This window comes from Dissoconium aciculare, assembly GCF_010015565.1.
Source record: "Dissoconium aciculare CBS 342.82 unplaced genomic scaffold K489scaffold_1, whole genome shotgun sequence".
Classification (NCBI taxonomy): Eukaryota; Fungi; Ascomycota; class Dothideomycetes; order Mycosphaerellales; family Dissoconiaceae; genus Dissoconium; species Dissoconium aciculare.
Genome location: NW_022984951.1, coordinates 2291141 through 2313763, shown reverse-complemented (window position 1 = coordinate 2313763; position 22623 = coordinate 2291141). Strand labels below are relative to the sequence as shown.

Genomic DNA, 22623 nt, shown 5'->3' with positions numbered 1-22623 from the left:
GTTCGCCGGTGAGTATTGGCTGGGCGCGCAACGGGCACTCGCTTGGGGCCTCAATGACCCATGGTCCAACATCGGAGGCGCTGCCGACCATCGTCCCTTGCTTTGCCTCTGCGCAAGGGCAACGGGCATTCTAAAGTCGCTGCCGCAGGTACCTTATTTCGCTCTCTCTCTCTCTCTCTCCCAGAGTGAACGTCACGCAACGGGAGGGGGGTTTGGCACGGATGCTCCGGCACTTACAACGTTACAACAACAACATCGACAACGCCCACGGTCGGCATCCCTTGCGTGTGCCATGGCTGTGTCCATCGGGAACTGTAGGACCATGGCTGGTCAGGCCGTGCATACGAGAACACTGCCCCGCCGCGAGTCATGGATGATGCCCGTTTGCTGTCCTTCGCGACTCAAAAAACAAATGCCGCCAGGAATCTTTGCGGGTCTCGATATGGAAAGAGCACCTCTCCCGGTGTGGGATGACGCCGAGAGGGGGAAAAAGAAAGCAAATTGGCTTGCCTGAGCTACCCATCGGTCCGTCGATAGTATCGCTGACTTCCTGACTTGACGTTGCGTGGGAGACTCCGTGTTTCCTATTTGAAATACCACAGCATATGACGATATGTTGTACACAGACGAGCGGTGATGAAGAGATGATGTTGAGAAAATCCCCATGCTGCGTCATGTGCGTCCTGCAGCAAGCGAGATTTGATTGGTGAAATGGTGTGAATTCGTGCAGCGATCCCAGCGAATTATGGGGCAGGAATTTCCTCATTGCTCCGATCGAGCGTTATTCGTGCATACGCTTTTCCTGCAGGTACACCACATCCCTTGGTGCGAAGATGGAAATACTACAACTATACTTCGCTGAAAGTGCGAGGGAAATCTCAAGGTCGATTATCGATGAAAGTGAATTGCTGTGTCACCATTACAAATATAAGATACACCAAATCGGTGTCTGTCGCAGGTCGCATTCTCAATGACGAGGATGTGGTTAGTCGCGCCTCACAGTATCGCTAGTGGTGAGAGGTGGTTGTGAGTGCTGGACATCAAACATGCAACATTTGCTCACATGCGACGAGTTTAACACCGAAAGCAGAAATTGTGGTCATGTCTTCGTTATGTACTCTACATAGCGCTGCTGCATGGAGCAATTCGCGCATATTTTCATGGTCATACGTGTTGGACGCGGAAATCTCCTCTCCATAGATAGCTACCAACGTGCAGGTGTGTGATGATGGTCAAGAATGAATGTGCTACCGACGGTTCCTCCTAAATGCCAAAGGCTCTTCATCATCGCTGACCACCATCATCATCCTACTCCCAAGACGACTTCGTTTCGTCGCTGGTGCGCCTGCGACTGGTTGATTCGCGGGTCGTTTGTTGGCTCCGGTGCGACTGCTGGACATCTCGGTGCTGGTCGGAGTGGGACTGGGTGCACCAGTAGATGCTCCAGTAGATTCTGCTGGAGGTAGGTCGTTATGTACTGCTCTCTCGGCGGACTCCTCGCGGCTTCGCTGCAGATGCCGACGGAATGAAAATGCATCGTCTCCAACTCGGGCATCATCCGCAACCGACTCCTCGTGGCGGAGAGTCCGAGAGGTGCTCGCAGTACCGCGCGGTGGTTGTGACTGAGATTGTGACTGCGACTGACTTTTGCTTCGAGCTGATGAATTTGACTGTAGCCAGTGGTTCTCTGCTGAACGGCTGCCTTGTCCGGGCACTTCCTCGAGGCCCACGAGAACGCGCGTAGGCTGTGCATACCCGTTGTTCTCAGAGCGTCGTTGGCCTTGAGGACGAAATTTCTTGAAGTTCTTCCGTCCATTCCAGGCCGGGTTCCAATTTGCTCGAACTTCGCCTGCTTCTGCAGTGGTAGGGCGTAGCGCACGCACTGGCAGCTCAAAGGTCTCGACCTTGGCCAGGTCTTTCAGCTCGCTGATATCAATGTCAAGTGCAGTCCGTAGTGATTCTTCGTCCTTCCGTCGCTCTTCTTCCTCTTTCTCGCGACGCTTCTTGATCTCGGCTTTGATGTCTTTCTCGAGGAAGCTCTTCTTGTGTTTCGATTTGGATTGCGTATCGTGTGCGACGCTAATAGCATCTCCAAATGGTCGAGCGAAGACATCTTTCTCGCCAGTCTTCAACGCTTCTGTGCGTCTTCGCTTCAACGCAGCTGCGCCAGGGAGCAGTTCATCAAGCAAGGCTCGCTCTTCATCACGCACAACGTCTGCCGGGGCACGCCGTTTTTTGTTGTTCGGCTCTACACCATCCTGCTCGTCCGGAGCATCCGGCGCTGCAAAGTAAGGCTGTGGCTGTGAAGCCTTCTCTGGTTCTGGAGAACTCGACTCCTCTCGCGCAATTTGGCTGGGATCAAAATCATTGAAACCTTTGAAGCGTGATTGGGTCACAATCCGACGAACTCGTTTCTTGGACATCGAGGGCGCTGTCTCCTCGACTTGAACTGTCTGTGATGTAGAGGGTTCTTCTTGATCCCCTTCCGCCGATCCTGCTTCTCTTGATGTCTGCATACGATCTGCGGCGGTCGATGTCTGTCGCACGACTTGGCTCGGCTCAGCGCTGATACTTGCATCTCGTAATGCCTGTCGCAACATGCTAGCATCGCCATCCATCACGGCGCCGAAAAATTCGCTTTGCTCGATTGATCGCTGGTCCAGCGCAAGATCGAGGTCGCAGATGAACGGCGCCGATCTACCTAATACTGTATCGCCGATCCGTACGACAACAATGCTTGCTGAGTCAGGACTCTGGTCGAGTCTGAATTTTTTGTCACCCTCCCTTCCAGCGATTCTCGCGATGACATTGATGACTTCTCTCAAAGCAGTCACTTCGGGCTCATATTGACAGAGAACAGCTTTTCCGCCACCTAATGTGACGACAGGCAGCAATGTGTCGTATTGTGCCTGGGAAAGAAAGACAAATGTCATGTCGACGAAGACGTTGCCCCTTTCAGGTCGAGGATGGAGAAATGTGTTGGCCCGCTTTACTGGTTCTTCTCCAATGGGCACTAAGTGGTCGGTTTCTGCTGGCCATGCGTCGTCCAGATTCTTCTCCAAATGACTTCGGTAAGGTATCCCTTCAGAATTCAGACCCTCTTCCTTATGACAGGCCCGCGCGAGATTTTCAACGAAGGAGTCGGTCACCAGCCATCTCGCCTGCAACAAAGCTTGCAACCCCATGGCTGTATTGCGCTTCTTCGCAATCACGTGAGTGGTGACATTGGCGATATAGGACATGGATAATTTGACACCTGCCTGCTCGAGTAGGCGCCGTTGTCCTGACAAGGGGTCGCTACTCTGTTTTGCAGTTTTAGAAAGGTTGGTGATGCTCAGGACAACGGGCCGCCAACTAAAATGGAACACACCCTCATAGCGGCCGAGTAATACAGTATGGTCTCCAGGCTCCAGGACGATGACAGATTTCACAATTTTGTCACCATTGATTACGGTTCCTGACTTGGAGTTGTCCTCGAGTCGTATGCATTGGCGCTTGTCCAAACGAGTGGAATCGCCGGGCTCGACGCTGTCGACTCTGATCACGAGATGAGAACGCGATACCGACTTATCCGTAATACACCTCCCATCTTTGATATCATCCTTGTCGCGACATCGCCGAAGAAAGGATTCTGAGCCGGGTCGAAGCCATTGCCGCTTGCCTCCCAAACAGTCACCGTCGCAAGCCAGCGTCCACATCTTGTCTATGAGCGAGATTATCGGATCGTAGGATCATGGCGAATGTGCTCTCGGAAACTCAGCGAGATCATGCGGATATGAGTCTCAATACGGACTGGACGATGCATTTGGAGCTTGGTGGAAGACTTCCTAGGTTGGAAACAGGTGCGGTGATGGAGGTTGACATCATCTTTAGCAGCAGCAGCAGCCTGGAAGTGCCTGCAGCAAGCACGCGACATGGGACGCGACTGGTTGATCGGGGTTTTCGGTAGGGTTGCAATTCCTTTTTGATGCCTCAACCCTAAAACTTTCTTCGTTTTGGCTCTTTGTGCCCCCCCTCCCTGCTGTTCTAAGGATATGAAACAACACGCGAACAGTCCCTGTAGCGGTCTCGCTGCGAGTCAATATCGATATAGGGCGCGCGTTGGTTCAGATGGGTAGTGCTGACCCAAAGCACAGCAACCCGGCACGATCATTGCACGAAATCCAACTGAAAAAGCCACCTCCGCTAAGACAGCACATAATGAACTGTCTTCGCATCTGTGACCATACATTCGCTGACGTGTGATCGCTTCCAGCCATCTACTCGGCAAACCTGCTGTGCGCGCCAGGAGAATCAAAGCCAATGCTGGACGCCGCGGATAAAGAAAAGTCGTCCAATATTTGAACATACTAGGTAGGCAATGTTTAGCGGGGATGGAGCGTGATGGAGGAGAATCAGGGACATTTTGCCATTACCCCACAATATTGCATGTGACAACGGTGGGTAAAATAAATGGGTGATTTTCTGAATGGTACTGGGCAAGATGTATTTCATTCCAAGGATCTTCATGTGAGGGACAGATATAAAGTCTTATTTAGTGCACTGATCTGGAATAATCGTTCGTGAAGTCTGCGTCGTGAAGATCTATCACTACAGCTACGCGATCTAGTTTAGCAGAGTTTCAATCTCCAGCAGCAGACAGCTCTGATCTTGTGGAGAGCTCGCACTCAGTTTGATCACACGAACAAAGTTCAGCAGCATCTCCTACACAACCACATAATTCAAAAGCCTCGAAAGCATTTGCACGATGGCCGACAGCGGCGAAAACACTGTCCCTGACGAGCAAAATAAGACCACTGAAGTTTCACCAGCGACCAAGGATCCCATCGCAGCAAAAGATGTGCAATCACTTTTAGATCAATTGGCCCTATCGCAACCTAAGAAGGAGGGAAAAGCGCCGGAAGACTACAAGTTTTGGAATACCCAGCCAGTTCCCAAGTTCACTGAGCCGAACCTCATTCAGTCCACGACAGGCCCTGACGGCGAGAAGCTCCCCGAAGGTGCCATCATTTCAGACGAGACATGCGTGGCGGGCGCTAAGCCGACGCCGGGTCGACTGCCAGATGGGTTCGAATGGTGCGAGATCGACCTGTCGGACAAGGCAGAACTCCAGGAACTCTACGACCTTCTCTTCAACCACTACGTCGAAGACAACGAGGGCTCTTTCCGCTTCAACTACTCCGCAGAGTTCCTCGACTGGGCACTCAAACCACCAGGATGGAAGAAGGAATGGCACATTGGTGTCCGCACCAAATCCCCAGCGGCGGCGAAGAAAGGTAAACTCGTCGCCTCCATCGCCGGGATTCCCGTGACACTCCATGTGCGCGAGTCGTCCTTCCGTGCCAGTGAGGTCAACTTCCTCGCCATCCACCGCAAGCTCCGCAACAAGCGCCTCGCTCCCATGATGATCCGCGAGATCACTCGGAGATGCTTCCGCAACGGCATCTACCAGGCACTCTACACCGCGGGTACCCTCCTGCCCACTCCAGTCAGCACATGCCGCTATTTCCATCGCTCGCTGGATTGGGAACACCTCTACCGTGTCGGCTTCAGCCATCTCCCATACGGCACCACCGCGCTGAGACAGAAGCTGAAGTATAAAGTCGAAGACAAGACTGCCACCAAGGGACTCCGCGCCATGAAAGAGGTCGATATTCCCGCCGTCAAGGACCTTCTCGCACGTTACGGAGAGCGATTCGCGCTCCGACAAGATTTCAGCACCGAGGAGATCGCCCACTGGCTATGTTCTCAAGCGTCGAAGGGAGTGGTGTGGGCTTGGGTAGTGGAGGAGCACGGCAAGATCACCGATTTCATCTCCTACTACGCGCTCGAGGTACGTCCCTTCGTCCACCCAAAACTCCCGCCTCGCATAAAAAGCTGACCGGTGACCGTTCTAGTCCACCGTGCTCCGCTCCAACCGCAACGACACCATCCGCGCCGCCTACCTATACTACTACGCCACGGAGACGGCCTTCACCGGTAGCAAGGACAACCAGGACGCGCTGCAAGCCCGCCTGCAGCAACTCGTGCACGACGCGCTGATCCTGGCCAAGAAGGACAACTTCCACGTCTTCAACGCCCTCAGCCTCCTGGACAACCCGCTGTTCCTGCGCGAGCAGAAGTTCGAGCCTGGTGATGGCAAGTTGCACTACTACCTCTACAACTGGCGCACGGCGGCCATCGACAGTGGTCTGAACGAGGCGAACATGCCGGATACGAGTAAGATGGGTGGCGTGGGTGTTGTCATGCTGTAGTGGTTTGAACGTGTGGGTGAATCACAAAGAGATCTGGTCAAACCGGATTTGGGGTCGCGGCTACGAGTTTGCACAGCACTCATGGGGAGTGTGGATTGCGAGGGAAAAGTTTTGTATAGGTGAATTGAAAACACGCATTGCACAACATTTTCCTACGCTCCGTGTATAGTTCCGATAGTACCATGGACTGCTAACATGGCTGGGATGCTGACGGAAATGAAACGTACGAGCAGTATCACGATTGATTCGACCGCGCTGCTTTTCTGTCTCACGTTGAAAAACTGCCGCAAGCTTATCGGTGATGCCTTGCAATTCTGCTGTTCGATAGGACGATCTATGGACACGAAATGACCCAGCACAACCCAAATTTGATCTCTCCGTCCTCGTGAAGCTGACTCTTGCATGCCAATCGTAACTCGTCAGAAAATGGAGACTCTCATGAATCTTTCGTCGGCGTATTGTCCGTCATCGTACTCATTCATTCCTCTTCATAGACCCGTTTCCCTCAGTATAGCCAAGATGGTATCCACATCGTCACCGCCGGATTTCGATTCGTGGCCCCAGAGGACCTCCTGTGCCGCGTGCGAATTATGTTTGCTCCTTCAAATGGTGGTAGGAGGTCGCAATGTGGCTGCAGGGCGGAAAGTATCCGTCCCACTTTGCTCTCAAGCATCTTCGTGTCTGGGGTGATTATGCGACGTTGCGGAAGTTGTTGACTGGGCGCGATTGGCTCTCGTCACGGATAAGGGCGACAATCATGGAGTACAGGTACCAGAAGAACAGGAGGAGGTGGAAGCCGAGCTTGATGAAGGACTCCTTCTTGTGGGTGTTGAGCTTACGGAAGATCTCCGTCGCGTCGAGCAGGTGGTTCTTCTCATAGATCCTACGCCGCGTGTTAGTTCAGATGAATCATGGTTCATTGCGATTGTGCTGGATGCGCGCATGCGCCTGGCTGACGAAGCGGAAGACTCTCAGTCTCGCCGCAAGGGTGTATTTGCAACTCACTTCTTTGCGTTCCATGCCAACAGCGGAATGTTGAGCAGGAGAGTGACCCAGTATCCATTGATCAGGAAGAGGAATGTCAAGAAAGCGTGTAGGCCTGCTTCAGGTACAATGTACATGTTCAAGCGATTGCACAAGTCAATCGGGTTGATGTAGTCGCATTCAAGATCAGAGTAGAGGATGGTGAAGAAAACCTGCAGGAACAAGTTGACGGCATTGAGCAGCACGGCGAGCAGGAACAGCCTGTGATTGAGCGAGTCGTTCGTTAGAAAGGTGTCTTATTGGAGCATGAGAGCAGTATCCTGCTATCCTGCCTCCCGGACTCGAAGTTTCGTAGGACTCACCACGCCTCTCCCAACATTTTCACGGCTTGACGAAGCTTGCAGAATAAGAATGCAGAGACGCAGAATGCGAAACGGTTTCGGTGATCTTTTCAGGCGCGGAGGTATTGAAGAGGACTTCGTTCACAGTTCTGCGAGAATGTGTCTTTTTCCACGATAGCGAGATCTCCAGCCACAAATGACTAGGCTGATAGATTCCGAGCTAGTGGTGTTGTGCGCGCCGATGATGTCGCCGATAGCAGACAAACGTAGTATCACGGAGGAGAAGAGGTGTTCGCAGGGGCAATGTCTTCGAGAAAGGATCACGGTGGTCTGACAGGAGTGGCAGGAGAGGATTATGGACGTCGCGACGGGACAGTCTCTTTGGGAAGATGTAGAATGCTGTGAGGTCACAGGCCTGGCCGGGAAACTTGCACTGCGGAAAGTCGACTTGTTTGCATGTGCCCGCGCGGGTGGGCCAAAGCGCCATTTGCAGGTCTTGGCATTCGATTCTCGATGCTCTCGACACCACTTCCAGAACCATTTATCACGCTCTATTTCGCGATGAATAGCAGCAATGTCACGAGCTCCGCCTTTCACCACAATTTGCGATGCAAGCAATTGGGATTTGGATGTGTCCGGTCTCGGCTATTGTTTGTACCTGCCGATGAAAGCGAGTTGCGCCAGGATACATTCCTCAAGCACATCGCCTCTGCGTGATCATTGCCTTTTCGAACACTTCAGTGCTCTGCCCACTTCTCTGCCTCAGAATTAAGCCAGACTTGCAGGCAAAGCTGATATTATCCTATTCCGAAGCGACTACAATCGAAGGGAACTCGAGCTGGAGCTTTCCAGTAAAGCATGACCATCCCGAACACGTCTTCACCACTAGAGAAACGGTTCAGCATGCAGGTTGTCGTCGTGACCGGCAACTGCCATCGACACAGAACACGCCCAATGTCTGCACGTTAAGCGCGAAAACAGTGTAATGTTGCCCGCCCAGGTGGTTGCTGCAAGGATAAAACAGGCGGCATGTTCCGAAACAGCCCTGCCCAAATTCCGGGGAGGTGGTGACGACAACCATTGCCGGTGCGCGTGGAGGCCGCTCAAACATTGGATCTAGTCCCAAGTCTTACGTGATGATATCAGACAAAACTTCATAGCGCTGGCATTTCTCCTCTGTAATAACAACATGATGTGAAGATATTTGTAGCATTGCCACCCAAGAAAAATCACAAAAGCTCACCGGAGTGTCTAAACTGCAATTCGCTGCTGGTTGTGACAGCCATTGCAATGCCAGAGGAGTAAAAATCCATCTCTACGATTTCAGCTTCTGCTTTCGGATATGGATCAACCGCTCAAATGCGTCATCATCGGTGCTGGTCCTGTCGGCGCCCTGGCTGCATTATACGCAGCGCGTCGAGGATGGGATGTTCAGGTCTACGAGCTGAGAGGAGGTACGTACTTTTGAACGGAGATGTTTGGGTCTGAAGATTGATCTCTTTCTCACGACAGCTCTATCTAGATCTCCGAGATGAGTCTACAACGCCACTGAACTTCACAAAATCCATCAATCTGGCGCTGTCAGAACGTGGCATCAATGCCATGCGCCAGTCTGGACACCCGACTTTGCTTGATACTATCTTGGCGGATACGATACCCATGCATGGTCGAATGATCCATAGCCAAACCTCTGCTGGTGAATTGACCGAGGCGTCACAGCAATATGACGTGCATGGTCGATTCATCCGAGCGGTGGATCGTGCGAAGCTAAATGCCGTTCTTCTGGACGAGCTGGAGAGCCTGTCAAACGTGAAGCTCTTCTTTCATCACAAAGTCACAGGTGTCGATTTCAACAAGCGTCTCGCCTGGATTGAGCAGAAGGGTCTTTCACGCCGACAGAGCGATGACAATGGCCATGCTGCAAAACCCAGCGGCAGGCCAGGCCGTCCGGACGAGATCGAGATTGAGTTCGACCTCATTCTGGGCTGTGACGGTGCTCACAGTAGCGTGAGATTCCACATGATGAAGTTTGTTCGCATGGATTACGCTCAGAATTATATCGACACATTGTGGTGCGAGTTCACAATGCCGCCAGCAGATACTCGTACCTCACTTTCTCCATCAGCAAAGGATGGTTTCGTAACAAGTCCTAATCACCTCCATATCTGGCCAGGCAAAGACAAGATGTTCATCGCCATTCCCAGCACAGACAAGACCTTCACTTGCACACTCTTCGCCGGGTCGAAGGACTTTGCTACTCTAGAGGCAGACCCTGCTGGCGTAGAGCTCTTTTTCAATATGAATTTCCCGGGTGCTGTAGACCTGATAGGGCCAGGAACAATTCAGAAACAATTCGAACAAAACCCTCATCTACCATTGATCAGCATCAAATGCTCACCGCACCACTACGGGTCATGTGGCGCGATTCTTGGCGATGCTGCTCACGCTATGGTCCCGTTCTATGGCCAAGGCATGAATGCGGGATTAGAAGATGTCCGGGTACTTTTCGAGCGATTGGACGCACAGCCATCCACCATCCAAGGCCGTACGACAGCGCTAACGGCATACAATGCAGAGCGTGTCGATGACGCACACTCGATCAATGATCTCGCTCTGGCAAATTACTGGGAAATGCACGCGGGTGTAACCTCGCCCTTGTACCTCCTTCGCAAGAACATCGAGGAGTTTCTCTCCGACAAGCTACCAAGCACAGGCTTCGCGACGCAATATAGCCGCGTGAGCTTCAGCAACCAGCGATATTCAGAGGTCGTCAAAGTCGTTGCACAACAAAAGCGCACTTTGATGCAGGGTATGCTGGGCGCTGTCCTCATCCCACTGAGCGGGAGCATTGCGTATCTAGTGTGGCGATTCTCCGGCCATGACAGGCGGGCTTCGCCGTTTCCACACCTTGTACGAATCCTGACGGGAGGCGTGCGATTCGTGACTGAACGGATCGAGAAAGCATTTCGTTGAAGCGGCAGGCTAGTGTTCAATGAAGTCAACCACGACCACACGTTTCAGTTCGCGGACAGCCAGATGTGGTCAATCTCGCCAGACTGCCACAGTTTTGGCAGGTTTAGCCGCGGATTTACATGCTTCGCGTGGTCCACACCTGTTGTCATATACCGCATAGCATCATAGTACAGCATAGACTCTTAGACACTACGACATGCCCAGGTCATCCCACGCAACAACGCTGACCGATACACGGCGCTTTAACAGAACCTGCGTCGGCTCCGCAGGGTTGCGCGCAACACTTCTGAGAACTCTCCTTTGCGCCTTATTGTCAAACACTCCGTCGCACTTGCCTGTCTAATCAAGAAAGCATGTTGCATCTTTGTTCTGAACGTGATCTGCACATCTAGTCGCCCGCCAAGGCAATAAAAGTTCCAAAAAGGGGACATGGTTTACATCTGACATGTCACCCATAGAGAAGAGCTGCGCTGCCTTTTTATCCAAGGAAAGATCGGAGGCGAATGGGTTTGTCGAGCTCTTTCGAAACGTTGTTCAATACGCTACGAGACGTTCGCCAGCACGAGAGTGGCTGTTTTCGAAGTCAGTTCCAGGGATGACAGGCTCAAAGGCAGTGAAGAGCTTGGAGAAGTGTTTGCCTGCTGCTCGGAAATCGGATGCTGGAGCTGATGTCGGGCAGCCGTATAAGGAATGGTCAGCATTCGAGGACCGTTTTGAAAGGGCGACATTCATCGGTATGTGATTACTTGTCTGCTTTGCACTACAAGACAGAGTGTATTTCTATTTACACACCATGACGTTTTTGAGGAAGATGTCTGAATACAACTTCTCTAAATTGCTACGAGACTACGAGCATCAGAATAATCTAATGCCGGAAATATAGACTCGCTTCTCCTGGTTCTTTCAGATAACAATGCTCGACCAATATCACACTGTACTGGGAGCCTCTACTTTCCACGAGACCCAACATCGATCACACGATGTTATGCGGCTATTGCTCTTCGTGACGCCACTGGCAAAGTGGTTTCCACACTGTCGTCGAGGCGGCCAGCAGACACCCGACGTCAAGCCTTTATATGGTTCAAGCATGAGATTGGTCAGCGTCTCGGACGCCTACTGGACAGCGTTGACTGCGTGCCATCCTTACTGGAGCCAGATCTCAAGTCAAGTCATCACCCTTCGAAAATGACGCCTGCCGATCACGAGATGGACCGTAAAGAGGCCAGTAGAATTGGTCAAATGAATGGCATTATCACTGAAGCATGGTCCCAGCTTCGGACGAGCAGAGCGTACCAAGAAATTCTTTCAGAAGAACCGCCATCGCGCGAGGGAACCTTCAACGGCCTACAGTACTCTTGCCTGAATGGGGACTCGGATCTGTCACAGCGGCCCCCCAGACAACAGAGTTTGTATCCGGTATCTGCATGGTGCCAAAGCGTACAGCCGCAGCCGAAAAGTGCGCGATGCAAAAGCATGAACGCCACATCCATCCGCAGTCGCGGTCGGTTCGGTGCATTGGCGGGCAAATTTTCTATTCGCAGGCTCAGTGACCGCATTGGAAATGCCATAGGATCGTTCGCCGTCAAGAGCCGTTCACGATCTCTTCCGATAGATTAACACATCGGAACAGACAGGCGCTCTTCGAGATCGCGCCCTTGCGATGAAAGTACGACCATCCCTGATTTGGCTTTGAATTGGTCAGTGGCATGGTCGTCGGTCAAAATGAGTCCTCCTTGGAGGCATTGAAATATCATGATGATGAACTTTCGGGAAAGGAGAGTACTCAGTTAGTCTCAGGATCGAATGTCTAATGAAATGCTTGCCATATATAGTGGAAGTTCATTTCTTTCGAGAACTGTCTAATTATCACCAGCTTTCTTCATTCTCCGCACCCGCTTTCCAGTAACATCTCGTCCTTCTTCAATGTTCAGCATTGCCTCCCGCTTCTTGTCACCGACCACATTGAGCGAGTCCTTGATGACGCGACCCTCGACATTGACACCCTCTTCCTGGTATTCTTCCATTTGCTTCCCCACTCGAGCTTCAATTGCATGGACGATTTCCACATCGCGTTGTCCAACCATGCTGATGCTGGTACCTTTCCGCCCAGCTCGAGCTGTACGACCGACACGGTGAATGTAGTCATCCGGGTCCCGCGGCAGGTCGTAATTGATCACGACCCCAACGTCAGGAATATCGAGACCGCGAGAGGCTACATCCGTAGCGACGAGAATTCGTGCAGCTTTTGCGCGGAATCGTGCAAGGTTTGAGATACGTTGGTCATGTTGTAGGCCCGAATGAAGGGATGTGACTCGATGATCCAGCAAGCGTAGCATATACTCTATCAGATTCGCGGTCGATGTGCGATTGCAGAAGATGATGATTGATTTTTCGAGATTGGCAGGTGTCTGCAGGATGACGTGAAGATACTTCTCTTTGTGGACCACGTTGACGAGCTGATACGTTTGACGCAATGTCGCGGGAGTGGCAAGATCATCTATGTCTACCTCACAGACAAATACTGGCGGTCGTTCCTTTGGTCGTGGCATCTCCTTCAGTGCACGCACCTCTGGTGTCACTGTCGCGGTGAATAGACAAGTTTGACGCTTGGAACCGCTTGGTAGCGCAGCAAGACACGTTTCGACATCAGGAAGCATGCTCCCCCGTCCACTTGCTAGAAGCCGGTCAGCTTCGTCGAGCACCACAAAGCGACATTTCCTCAGGCCATAGACGGTATCCTCGCCTGAATTGGCAATGTGGTCCGCAAGTCGGCCAGGTGTCGCAATAACGATGTGAGGCCTCCTTGATAATTCTAACGCTTGTGCTCGCATGTCCGCACCTCCAGTGACCAATATGGATTTGATACCCTGGCTTGAACCCAAAGCTTGAAATTGCTCATAGATTTGTAGCGCCAATTCGCGCGTCGGAGTCAGGACAAGTGCAAAGATGCCCGATGGGTTCTTCGCCCATTGGTGCAGTATCGGCACGGCGAAGGCGACCGTCTTACCGGAACCTGTTCGACTACCACCGATGCAGTCCCGGCCGGCGATGATTTCGGGTATACATGCTTTCTGAATCCTCGTCGGCCGATTAATTGCCATTCGAGAGAGTGCAGCAGTCAGCCAGGAATCGACCGCGAGAGTTGCAAATGTTGCTTTCTCATCATGGTTGATTGCCGATTGTATTGAGGGAAGTAAGCCGTCCTGCTCGCTCAACGAGGCTGTCACTGCAGCGGTGCTGGACGGTGGAGGATTTGCAGCTTTAGGTTTTATTCGAGAAATGGTTGATATCGGAGGCGGACTGATCACATTGACTTGAGCCGCATCCTTGGGAATGTCTTGCTCGTTATCTGAGGGCGAAGATTCATCACTGGGAGATGTCCTTCGGCGCTTGCTTGCTCTCTCCATTTTGGCGATCGTTTGCCGAATGAACCTCACCTCGAAATTTCGGCCGTTCAAAAAATCGTCCAGGATTCGACTACTGATGATGCAGTCCGGGCTTATCGCATACACCTGCCGGCGTTATCGATATCACTCTAACCGTTTCCGACCTAGCCCTCATAGTTGGACCCCCAGAAGCCGCATTTTTCTTTATTCGGTCACTGGGAATTTCCGAGGTCTTTTGCCAGTGTTTTGAACTGGCAGATCTCATTTCCAATACTGATACCAGCAGCGCGAATCATAATGGCTGGGCCTGCAGGTAGCGATCCTGCCAAATATAAGCGCACGAAATTGTTGGCAGACGACAGCGATGACGAGGTACAGCTAGACACGGCTGCCGCCAGCTTCAAAGTCAATGAAGACTATGCGAAGCGCTTCGAGTACAACAAGAAGCGCGAGGAGAAGGCGCGCTTGGAGGAGAAGTATGGCGCACTACCTTCGAGTAAGCGGAAACGACTGGGAGATGAGGGCAGTGACGACGAGGACGACTCGACCGACGAATCCGAAGACGACGACGCCGAACTGGTGACAGAGGACCTCGACGAAGAAATCTTCGCGACATTGAATGCCATCAAGAGCAAGGATCCTCGAGTGTATGACAAGAACACGACGTTCTTCTCCGAATTCGATCCCGAGACTGCCGGGGGCAACGAAAAGAAGAAGACCGAAAAGCCATTGTATTTGCAGGACTACCACCGAGAAAATCTTCTAGCTGGTCAGAATGGTCTCGACGGTGAAGAGGAGAAGGATGTACCGCGGACATACCAGCAGGAGCAGGAGCAGCTCAAGCGTGAGCTAGTCGGATCAATGCACGCGACCAACGGCCAAGACGCTGGCGATGACGACGACGATTTCATGGTTAAGAAGAAAAAGTCTCGGCATGAAGACCTTCCAGCATTACCCAAGAAGAAAGTGAAGATTACCGACGCGGACATCAAGGATGCAGACAAAGATCCTGAAAATTACCTTTCCAATTTCATGGCAGCAAGAGCGTGGCTTCCTGGCGAAGGATCTGGCTTTCAAGCGATGGAGTCAGATGACAGCGAAGATGATGCAAGGGCCGACGCATTCGAAGAGGCATACAATCTCAGGTTCGAAGACCCGCAAGCATCGAATGAGAAGCTCAAATCCTTCGCTCGAGACGTAGGCAAATACGGTGCGCGACGAGAAGAAAAGACCGGACGACAGCTCGCCCGTGAGCGGGAAAAGGCCCTCAAGGATGCGGCGAAACGACAGCGGGAGGAGGATCTGGCGCGGTTACGGAAACTCAAGATTGAGGAAGCCGAAGAGAAGCTCCAGCGCATCAAAGACGCTGCTGGCCTACGTGCCAAAGCGCTTGACGTGGATCAATGGCGAGACATGCTGGAAGGTGACTTTGATGACGATCAATGGGAGGAGGAAATGAACCGCCGGTTTGGCGAAGATTACTATGCCGAACCCGACGAAGAGCCGGGCTCAGACAACGAAGATGGCGGAGTGCCCGTTTCAACGAAGAGGAAGAAGCCGAAGTGGGACGACGACATTGGAATCGATGATCTCATCCCCGACTTCGACGCCAGCGCGGTTCCCAAAATCACTCTCTCCGACGAGGACAATGATGACGAGGACGATAACGAAGACGAAGGAGGAGAAGAAGAAGAAGGAGAAGGAGCAGAATCAGCCGAAGAACCCCAAACCCAAAAATCGGCCAAGGACAAGAAGAAGCAATCCTCCTCTGACGCCAAACGCGCCGCCCGCAAAGAACGCCGGCAAATCGAAGAGATCATCGACTCCACCCTGCCCATCAACCACCCGACCCTCGCGCCCAGCGCCTCGGGCAGCAAAGTGCCCGTCACGGGCTTCCGGTACCGGGCGACGTCGCCGACGTCCTTCGGGCTCAGCGCGCGGGACATCCTCTTCGCGGACGACACGGCGCTGAACTCCTACGCGGGCCTGAAGAAGATGGCGGCCTTCCGCGACGCCGAGAAGAAGCGGCGCGACAAGAAGAAGTTCTCCAAGAAGGCCCGGCTGAAGCAGTGGCGGCGGGAGACCTTCGGGGACGTCGAGCCGCCCACCGGCGGCTTCGAGCGCGTCCTCGGGGCGAGCGCCGCCGAGAAGGGGGCCCCCTCTTCGCGGAGGGGAGGGGACGGGAAGACGGATCCCGCTGCTGCGACGGCGACTGCGACGGAAGGGAAGAGGAAGAAGCGGAAGCACAAAAAGGCCAAGGCGTGAGAATGACCCATTCGGGACCCTTTTTTTGTATGATAAAGAAGGAAGAGGAATCGTGACCCCAGAAGAAAATTCCCGTCCGAGGACGCACTCCCCCGAAATCAATTTCCAACGTACATATGATGAACCCACATACCTCCCGCCCATACCTCAGCGCTTGGGGTTGAAGAAAACCTCCAAAGTGACCTCGTTGCTCCAGCCGGGATCCTCGCCGCTCTCCCTCCACGCCCTCTCGACGTCCACCTCCATGACCCTGCCCCGGGCGCTCACGCACTCCCAGGGGATCGGGTTGCCCAGGATGAGCACCAGCGTCTCGTCCTCGACGTTCCTCGCCTCCAGATCCTCGAGGTAGATGCCCAGGACGCCGAGGGCCTTGATCGCGACCCACACGCGCAGGCTCCCGTTCGCCTCCACGTAGGCGCTGAACCCCGTGACGGCCGCGACGCCGGTCATCTTGCCCCGGAGGCCCAGGGCCGCGAGGCCGACGAGTTCGGAGGCGCCGAAACTGAATCGGTGCAGCGGGTATGCGGTGAGGATGTCCCACCCTTTGTCCGCCAGCCGGAGGCCCACGGCCGGGAACTCGGTGTCGACCCCGTCCATCGGCGCGGAGAACTCGTCCGGGTGCTGGAACGACCCGATGATGTATTCGCCGCCCGAGGAGGTCCCCGGGAAGGCGTCCAGCGGGACGAATTCGTCCAGCGCGTCCTTCGAGACGTTGAAGACGCCGAGGATGCCGGTGGTCAGGCGGGCGAAGTGGACGGTGGTGCCGATCTTCAGCATGCTGTGCGAGGCGTAGGGGTTGTAGGGGTTCATGGCCTTGCCCAGGGCGTGCGGGCGCAGGATGACGGTCTTGCCGCGCGCGGTCCGCGCGGTCATCTGGTCCAGCAAGGGGAAATTGTGCTTCCCGGGCTCGTCGGTGAAGTAGATGGGCCCGCCGCTGACGGCGCGGGCGGCGGCGTGGAAGCCGGACCAGGCGCCGATGGTCTGGAACATGTCCCAGTCCGGGATGACGTTGAGGTGTTGCGCCAGCAGGCTGTTGTGGGCGTTGCAGAAGATGTGCCACGGGTGGCTGGCGTCGATGTCCGGGAAGAAGTCGTCCGAGTTGCGCACGAGCAGCCGGGGTTTGTTGGTCGGCAGCTGGCTGTAGAAGAGGATCTGGGGGGACTGGGACATGCAGGAGATGGCGCGGCTGCTGAAGTGGCGGAGGTGGGCCACCGTCCAGGCGTCTTGGTAGGCGGTCGTGAGGGCCTTGCGGTCGGGGGCATGCAGGAGCAAGTCCACGAAGAACTGTGCGTCCGTTTTGACACTGTCGACGCCGGATTTGGACAGGAAGGCGTAGAAATCGCTGTACATCTGTTTGGCGTCCTCGGCGGCGACCACGGTGAAGGTCCCTCCGGCGGCTCCTGCCTCCTTTTCCACCTCGATGGTCTTGTACTTCGCTGCGATTTCGCCCTTGGGATCGATCCCACCCCAGTAGCCGAAGAGCGCGTGCCACACAGCAATATGGCCGACGTTGGGGTGACGTTTCCTGATTTCGGTCGTTGTCCCCTTGAGACCGTCCGGGAAACCTTCCTTGTTGGCCTCGAAGCTGGACCACGCTCGCTGGTGTTGTGTCTCGCCCTCAGTGATCCACTGCCAATTATCATCGATGATGAGGTTCGTGATGGTGATGCCTTCTTTCTTCAGCGAGTCGAGCGCCTTGTAGATTTTCTGGTCTGTCAAGTTCTGGCCAAGCCCATTCCAGGTACAGTATGTGAGACCGTCGTACCATTCCTCAATCCACTCCGGCTTTACGTTCTCTTCAAGCAGACGTGCGGTTTCCTCGTCTGCCGATGTCGGTGCATATGTCTTCACCACCTTCCGCGCGTGACGCATGACCGAGGCATTGGCAGTCTCGAATTCCTCTGCCACTGCCACGAGGACCTTAGCCACGCCTTTCTCCGGCCTGTCGTTTCGGGACTTGACGATGACGTGGCCGTCATTGTCATTGATCAGCGTCGTCACGATATCGTCCACGCCGCTGATGGCCAGACAGGCTACATGTAGGCCATCCGATCGCAGAAACGAGAGCAATATCGCATCCTTGTCTAATTTCAGCTTCTCCCCACCTTGTCTGGGTGCCAGCCATGGTGACCAAAGGCGGACCAAGCCGAACCATTTTTGAGAGCCAGCTGGAAGACCGAGCTGATGTTGCTGCCAGCCCGAGTCTTGCTGATCCGCAGCTTGTACCGGACAATTGAGCGAGTAGAGAAAAGTGTCGGCGAATTCGGCCGTCTCCGACTGATAGGTGATGTCGGAGCTCAAACCTTCAAACCAGTGCTTCAAGTCGTACGTGGAATGCTTCTCGAAATCTGTTGACTGGTAGTACAATTCTCCATCATCGATGCCTGTGATCTGCTTGACCCATTTCCAGTCGCCACCGGTCACGCGGAATTTGATGGTAAACTTCAAGGCTTGTCCATGCTTGGGCGATCCTGTGATGGCGGCGGTGTACCAGTGGCGTAGGATCTCCTCGTCCGCGGGTCTATTCAGCAGCAGAACTTGGGGAGGATCGGTCTCTTGGAGAGCCAGCTCGCCCCAGTCATCGTCTCCGTTTTGATTGTGCCAAAGACAAACCTGTGGCTTCTCGATGTTTTTGGGGCTGGCGGCGTTGGTCTCGACCAGGACTGTAAATTTGACCTTGTCATCGCCACGAGGAACGGTTGTGAACTGGTCGAGTGGCGGCCACGAAGTGATGTGGAAAGACATGTCGTCACTTATGACATGGTCCGTCTCGGTGCCGGGTTCGAAGGCGGGTTCGCGCTCCGGTGGGACTTGGTCGGGGAGAATGTCGGCTCCTTGGCAGTCTTCTTCCGGCGGGTAGACTCGTTGGCCAGTGTTGGGATCACAGTCTGGTTTGAAAGATGATCAGCAGTTGTACAATGTGAGTTGAGCTTGATCCTCAGCTCGTCGTACCTCCAAAGGTGATGCCTTTCTTCCTAGAGGGTAGAATGGTCATGAGGACGATTGATCAAGTGATTATTGAGATGGCGGTGTTTACAGGAGAGAGGGTTTCACGATTGGTAGGAGCGACCTGTAGAGCAGGTGAGGTCGAAAAGGCGGGATGGGAAGGGAAAGAGAGCAAGCACGACGCGGGACATTTATGAGGAGAAGAGGCAAAAGTGGGAAACTGACGGGAGAGAAAAGAAGATAGTCGAGTGAGATTTTAAAGGTAATGATGGAAGTATCTATAAATTCAAGGTTGACCGATAGCAGCACATGTGTTACGGGCCAACGCGATCAGGTCGAGAACGAGACGCAGGGAGACAGGGCAGAGTGTGAAGTTCTGCGATTGTGTAATATAGAGCGTGAATGGGGAGGACCAGCCACCGTAGGCACATAGTATATACCTATATACCTATATACCGATATCACAGTAGATGCGCTCCAGCCAGCAGCTCTCGATTGATTTCTTATGTACTGTATGTATACACAGGCAAGAGTATATACATCCATACACATATATATATAATTACCACCACCATCAACGATTTGCGGGACGAAGATGCCCATCACCATCATCATTTGGGGTTGAGGGCGCCGCCGACTGATCGCTGCCAGGTGCTCTTCCATGGCTGGTGCCCGGAGGTGGATTGATGGATGACATGATTTCTCCCGGATTTTCTAGGTAGGTATATCTCTATAACTACTGTGGATAGAATATAGGTTGGTATATCTATAGGAAGGTAGGTATATTCCTATGCAGGTATATCTCTATAACCGCTATACATGGAATATAGGTAGGCATATCTCTCTCTACAACTGCTGTGCATTGATGCAACGGGAGTGCATCGCTTTTGCACTCGGTATGCTTCTTCGATCTGATCTGATCTGATATGGGCGTCATCGCTGCACCTCAGGTCCCACCATTTCGACCATATAAAGTTTGTCCCTTCTTTTCAACATGCTAATACCCTTGGAATGATGATGGCCTGCATCACACCTAGTGCTGCAATAATCATACTGTAATGGGGAGAAACCCTCGTTTGGAGCTTCCTCGCCCGGAGATGTACACCATAACAGCGTACAGTACATAGATAGCCTGACACTGGGCAATCGAACTGCTGTCTGTACCATGTTGTGATCCAGAGGACCAGATGGTTCGTACATATTGTACCGGAGTGGATTCAAATGTCTGCCGGCAGCTTCAACAACACCCTGGGACTCTGCGGTTCATCTCATCTCATCCTGCTTAAGAGAGGTGCAGGCGGAGCGGAACAGGAGAGGACTAATAAGAACAGAACAGTATGCAGCAGCCGTGTCACACACAGCAACCATTTTACAGTACGATCGTATCACGAGTGCGTCTCACGACCACAACAACGCCCGTCGAGTGTGTCCCTTGTTCTGAACAGTCCCTCCGTACCTGGGGATATGCGGGCGGGGTTCGTACAGTCCACCAATAACTGATAGCAGCTGGTGAGCGGAATGATAGATATTTCACTTTACATCAGCTCATCATCAACGGCGACGACGACGACAGCGACGTTCATTCCATCTCATCGGCTGTTGAGGATCGATCTGTCGAGAAGAAGTGGCGTCCGGGAACTCTTTCTCGCCCGGTGGTGCTGCAGCACTCAATGGATTTGATACATACTACTGGCGGTATTGTACTGTACTGTAGCGCCGAGATTGTTCACCTCCGATATAATAAAAGCAGAAGTACGGTTCCGACAGGACTGCTGGCAGAGAGGTCATCATCATCAAATCCAATCAAATCCAATCAAATCCAATCAAATCCAATCAAATCCCATCAAATCCCGTCCCGTCAGCGCGCCCGCCGCTTCCTTCCAGGCACCACCTCCGGCTGGCTTGAATTCGCCCGGCAGGATGAGTCAGCCAAACTTTTTTTCGAGCTTCTACTGCACGAAGCTTCGTCGTCAGTGAGCTTGTGTGAAGCCGAAAAGAAAGAATTTCTTCATTTTTCGTATATTTTCTGTTTTTAGACAACAGACTCTGGACCCTGACATCGCGGCGCCGAATCCCGCACGCGATCGTGTACCACACCACGGCGCGACATGTTCGACACGGTCTGCTCCCTCCCCCTCTCCTCCGATCTCTTCGCGCAAGCCGTCCATCCCACCGAGCCATTGGTCGCAGTCGGGCTCAGCGCCGGCCATGTCGCCACCTTGAAGCTACCTCCCCTCGACGGGAGCATAGCCGCGCCGACCGCGAGCCGGTCCCAAGGCCGGAGAGGGAGCAACGGCACCGGCGTGATCGAGACGGCCTGGCGGACGAAACGCCACAAGGGCAGCTGTCGGTGTCTCGCGTACAGCATCGACGGGCGACAGCTCTACTCCGCCGGCACCGACGGCCTGGTCAAGGCCGCCGACAGCGCCACCGGGGTCGTCACCGGCAAGGTCGCCGTGCCCTTCGACCCCTCCGCCTCCCGGCAGACGGTCGACGCGCCCACCGTGATCCACGCGCTCAGCCCCCAGACCCTGCTCCTGTCCACCGACTCGGGCGCGCTCCACATCTACGACCTCCGGGACCCGGCCCCCAGCATCCCGCTCGACGCCGACCACCGCAAGACCGCCTTCACCGCCGCGCGGCCGTCGCAGACCTACCAGCCGCACACGGACTTCATCTCCGACCTCTCGCCGATCCCGCCGTCGGCGGCCTCGACGTCCGGCTTCAGCAAGCAGTGGCTGACCATCGGCTGCACCACGCTCGCGCTGACGGACCTGCGGCGCGGCGTGCTCGCCAAGTCCGAGGACCAGGAGGAGCTCCTCCTCTCCTGCCTGTACGTGACGGGCCTGCCGGTGAAGAAGAGCAGCGGGCACTCGGGCTCGAAGGCGGTCGTCGGCGGCGGCGACGGCGTGCTCACGCTGTGGGAGAAGGGCCAGTGGGACGACCAGGACGAGCGGATCCACGTCAGCCGGGAGGGCGAGACGCTGGACTGCCTGGCGCACGTGCCGGACGGGGTCGGCGGGCCGGGCAGGCGGATCGCGGTGGGCATGGGCGACGGCCGGATCCGCTTCGTGCGCCTCGGCATGAACCGCGTGGTCGGCGAGAACTCCCACGACGACGTCGAGGGCGTCGCCGAGCTCGGCTTCGACGCCCTCGGCCGCATGATCTCCGGCGGCGGCCAGGTCGTCAAGGTCTGGCAGGAACACATGGCCGGGGAGGCGGAGGACGAGCGGGAGGAAGAGGAGGGGGAGGGCGCCGCGGGGAAGCGGACGGCGGACAGCGATGACGACGACGATGATGATCAGGGCGATGAGGACGACGATAGCGACAGCGACGACGAGGGCCCGTCGCATGGCCGCCGCAAGAAGAGGAAGCGCGGTAAGGGCCCTGCTCCCAGCAAGAGCAATTTCAATTTCTCCGGTTTGGATTGAAGGAGAGAGAGAGAGGGCAGATTCTATTCTCGCCGAATGTACC

The 22623-nt window shown here is 54.2% G+C and overlaps 8 protein-coding genes across 8 annotated transcripts; 4 read left to right on the top strand and 4 right to left on the bottom strand.

Annotated features, from left to right (window-relative positions):
* Window positions 1-995: 995 nt before the first annotated feature.
* Window positions 996-3945, bottom strand: K489DRAFT_375867 (uncharacterized protein). The gene has a single exon (XM_033603780.1). It carries the CDS (start codon window positions 3696-3698, stop codon window positions 1248-1250), a length of 2451 nt encoding a protein of 816 aa, XP_033464767.1. The 5' UTR covers window positions 3699-3945; the 3' UTR covers window positions 996-1247.
* A 578-nt stretch (window positions 3946-4523) lies between these two features.
* On the top strand, window positions 4524-6522 carry K489DRAFT_375866 (glycylpeptide N-tetradecanoyltransferase). Its single transcript, XM_033603779.1, has 2 exons — window positions 4524-5833; window positions 5898-6522. The coding sequence occupies exons 1-2, from the start codon at window positions 4748-4750 to the stop codon at window positions 6252-6254; spliced, it is 1443 nt and encodes a 480-aa protein (XP_033464766.1). The 5' UTR covers window positions 4524-4747; the 3' UTR covers window positions 6255-6522.
* Window positions 6523-6944: 422 nt separating this feature from the next.
* On the bottom strand, window positions 6945-7617 carry K489DRAFT_366846 (ER-derived vesicles protein-like protein ERV14; the record flags this gene model as incomplete). Its single annotated transcript, XM_033602812.1, has 3 exons — window positions 6945-7137; window positions 7260-7499; window positions 7601-7617. 3 exons carry the CDS (start codon window positions 7615-7617, stop codon window positions 6945-6947), a joined length of 450 nt encoding a protein of 149 aa, XP_033464765.1.
* Window positions 7618-8921: 1304 nt separating this feature from the next.
* Window positions 8922-10552, top strand: K489DRAFT_310219 (FAD/NAD(P)-binding domain-containing protein; the record flags this gene model as incomplete). The annotated part of the gene is made up of 2 exons (XM_033600689.1): window positions 8922-9033; window positions 9102-10552. 2 exons carry the CDS (start codon window positions 8922-8924, stop codon window positions 10550-10552), a joined length of 1563 nt encoding a protein of 520 aa, XP_033464764.1.
* A 1760-nt stretch (window positions 10553-12312) lies between these two features.
* Window positions 12313-14002, bottom strand: K489DRAFT_375863 (ATP-dependent RNA helicase DBP8). The gene has a single exon (XM_033603778.1). The coding sequence runs from the start codon at window positions 13957-13959 to the stop codon at window positions 12412-12414; it is 1548 nt and encodes a 515-aa protein (XP_033464763.1). The 5' UTR covers window positions 13960-14002; the 3' UTR covers window positions 12313-12411.
* A 233-nt stretch (window positions 14003-14235) lies between these two features.
* K489DRAFT_310470 (Krr1-domain-containing protein) lies at window positions 14236-16203 on the top strand (the record flags this gene model as incomplete). The annotated part of the gene is made up of 2 exons (XM_033600708.1): window positions 14236-14790; window positions 14866-16203. 2 exons carry the CDS (start codon window positions 14236-14238, stop codon window positions 16201-16203), a joined length of 1893 nt encoding a protein of 630 aa, XP_033464762.1.
* A 73-nt stretch (window positions 16204-16276) lies between these two features.
* K489DRAFT_25321 (glycoside hydrolase family 36 protein) lies at window positions 16277-19306 on the bottom strand. Its single transcript, XM_033599977.1, has 2 exons — window positions 19156-19306; window positions 16277-19091 (listed from the first exon to the last, which is right to left on the bottom strand). Exons 1-2 carry the CDS (start codon window positions 19196-19198, stop codon window positions 16351-16353), a joined length of 2784 nt encoding a protein of 927 aa, XP_033464761.1. The 5' UTR covers window positions 19199-19306; the 3' UTR covers window positions 16277-16350.
* Window positions 19307-21144: 1838 nt separating this feature from the next.
* On the top strand, window positions 21145-22604 carry K489DRAFT_375861 (uncharacterized protein). Its single transcript, XM_033603777.1, has one exon. It carries the CDS (start codon window positions 21258-21260, stop codon window positions 22578-22580), a length of 1323 nt encoding a protein of 440 aa, XP_033464760.1. The 5' UTR covers window positions 21145-21257; the 3' UTR covers window positions 22581-22604.
* The last annotated feature ends 19 nt before the right edge of the window (window positions 22605-22623 follow it).

Excerpts from the sequence above, each read along its gene's own strand:
- K489DRAFT_375863 (XM_033603778.1), bottom strand. The coding sequence starts at position 13,959 with ATGGAGAGAGCAAGCAAGCGCCGAAGGACATCTCCCAGTGATGAATCT.
- K489DRAFT_25321 (XM_033599977.1), bottom strand. The coding sequence starts at position 19,198 with ATGACCATTCTACCCTCTAGGAAGAAAGGCATCACCTTTGGAG. Across the intron at positions 19,092-19,155 it reads GAAAGGCATCACCTTTGGAG|ACTGTGATCCCAACACTGGC; the intron begins GTACGACGAGCT and ends CTTTCAAACCAG.
- K489DRAFT_375867 (XM_033603780.1), bottom strand. The coding sequence starts at position 3,698 with ATGTGGACGCTGGCTTGCGACGGTGACTGTTTGGGAGGCAAGCGGCAA.
- K489DRAFT_375861 (XM_033603777.1), top strand. The coding sequence starts at position 21,258 with ATGTTCGACACGGTCTGCTCCCTCCCCCTCTCCTCCGATCTCTTCGCG.
- K489DRAFT_375866 (XM_033603779.1), top strand. The coding sequence starts at position 4,748 with ATGGCCGACAGCGGCGAAAACACTGTCCCTGACGAGCAAAATAAGACC. Across the intron at positions 5,834-5,897 it reads TCTCCTACTACGCGCTCGAG|TCCACCGTGCTCCGCTCCAA; the intron begins GTACGTCCCTTC and ends TGACCGTTCTAG.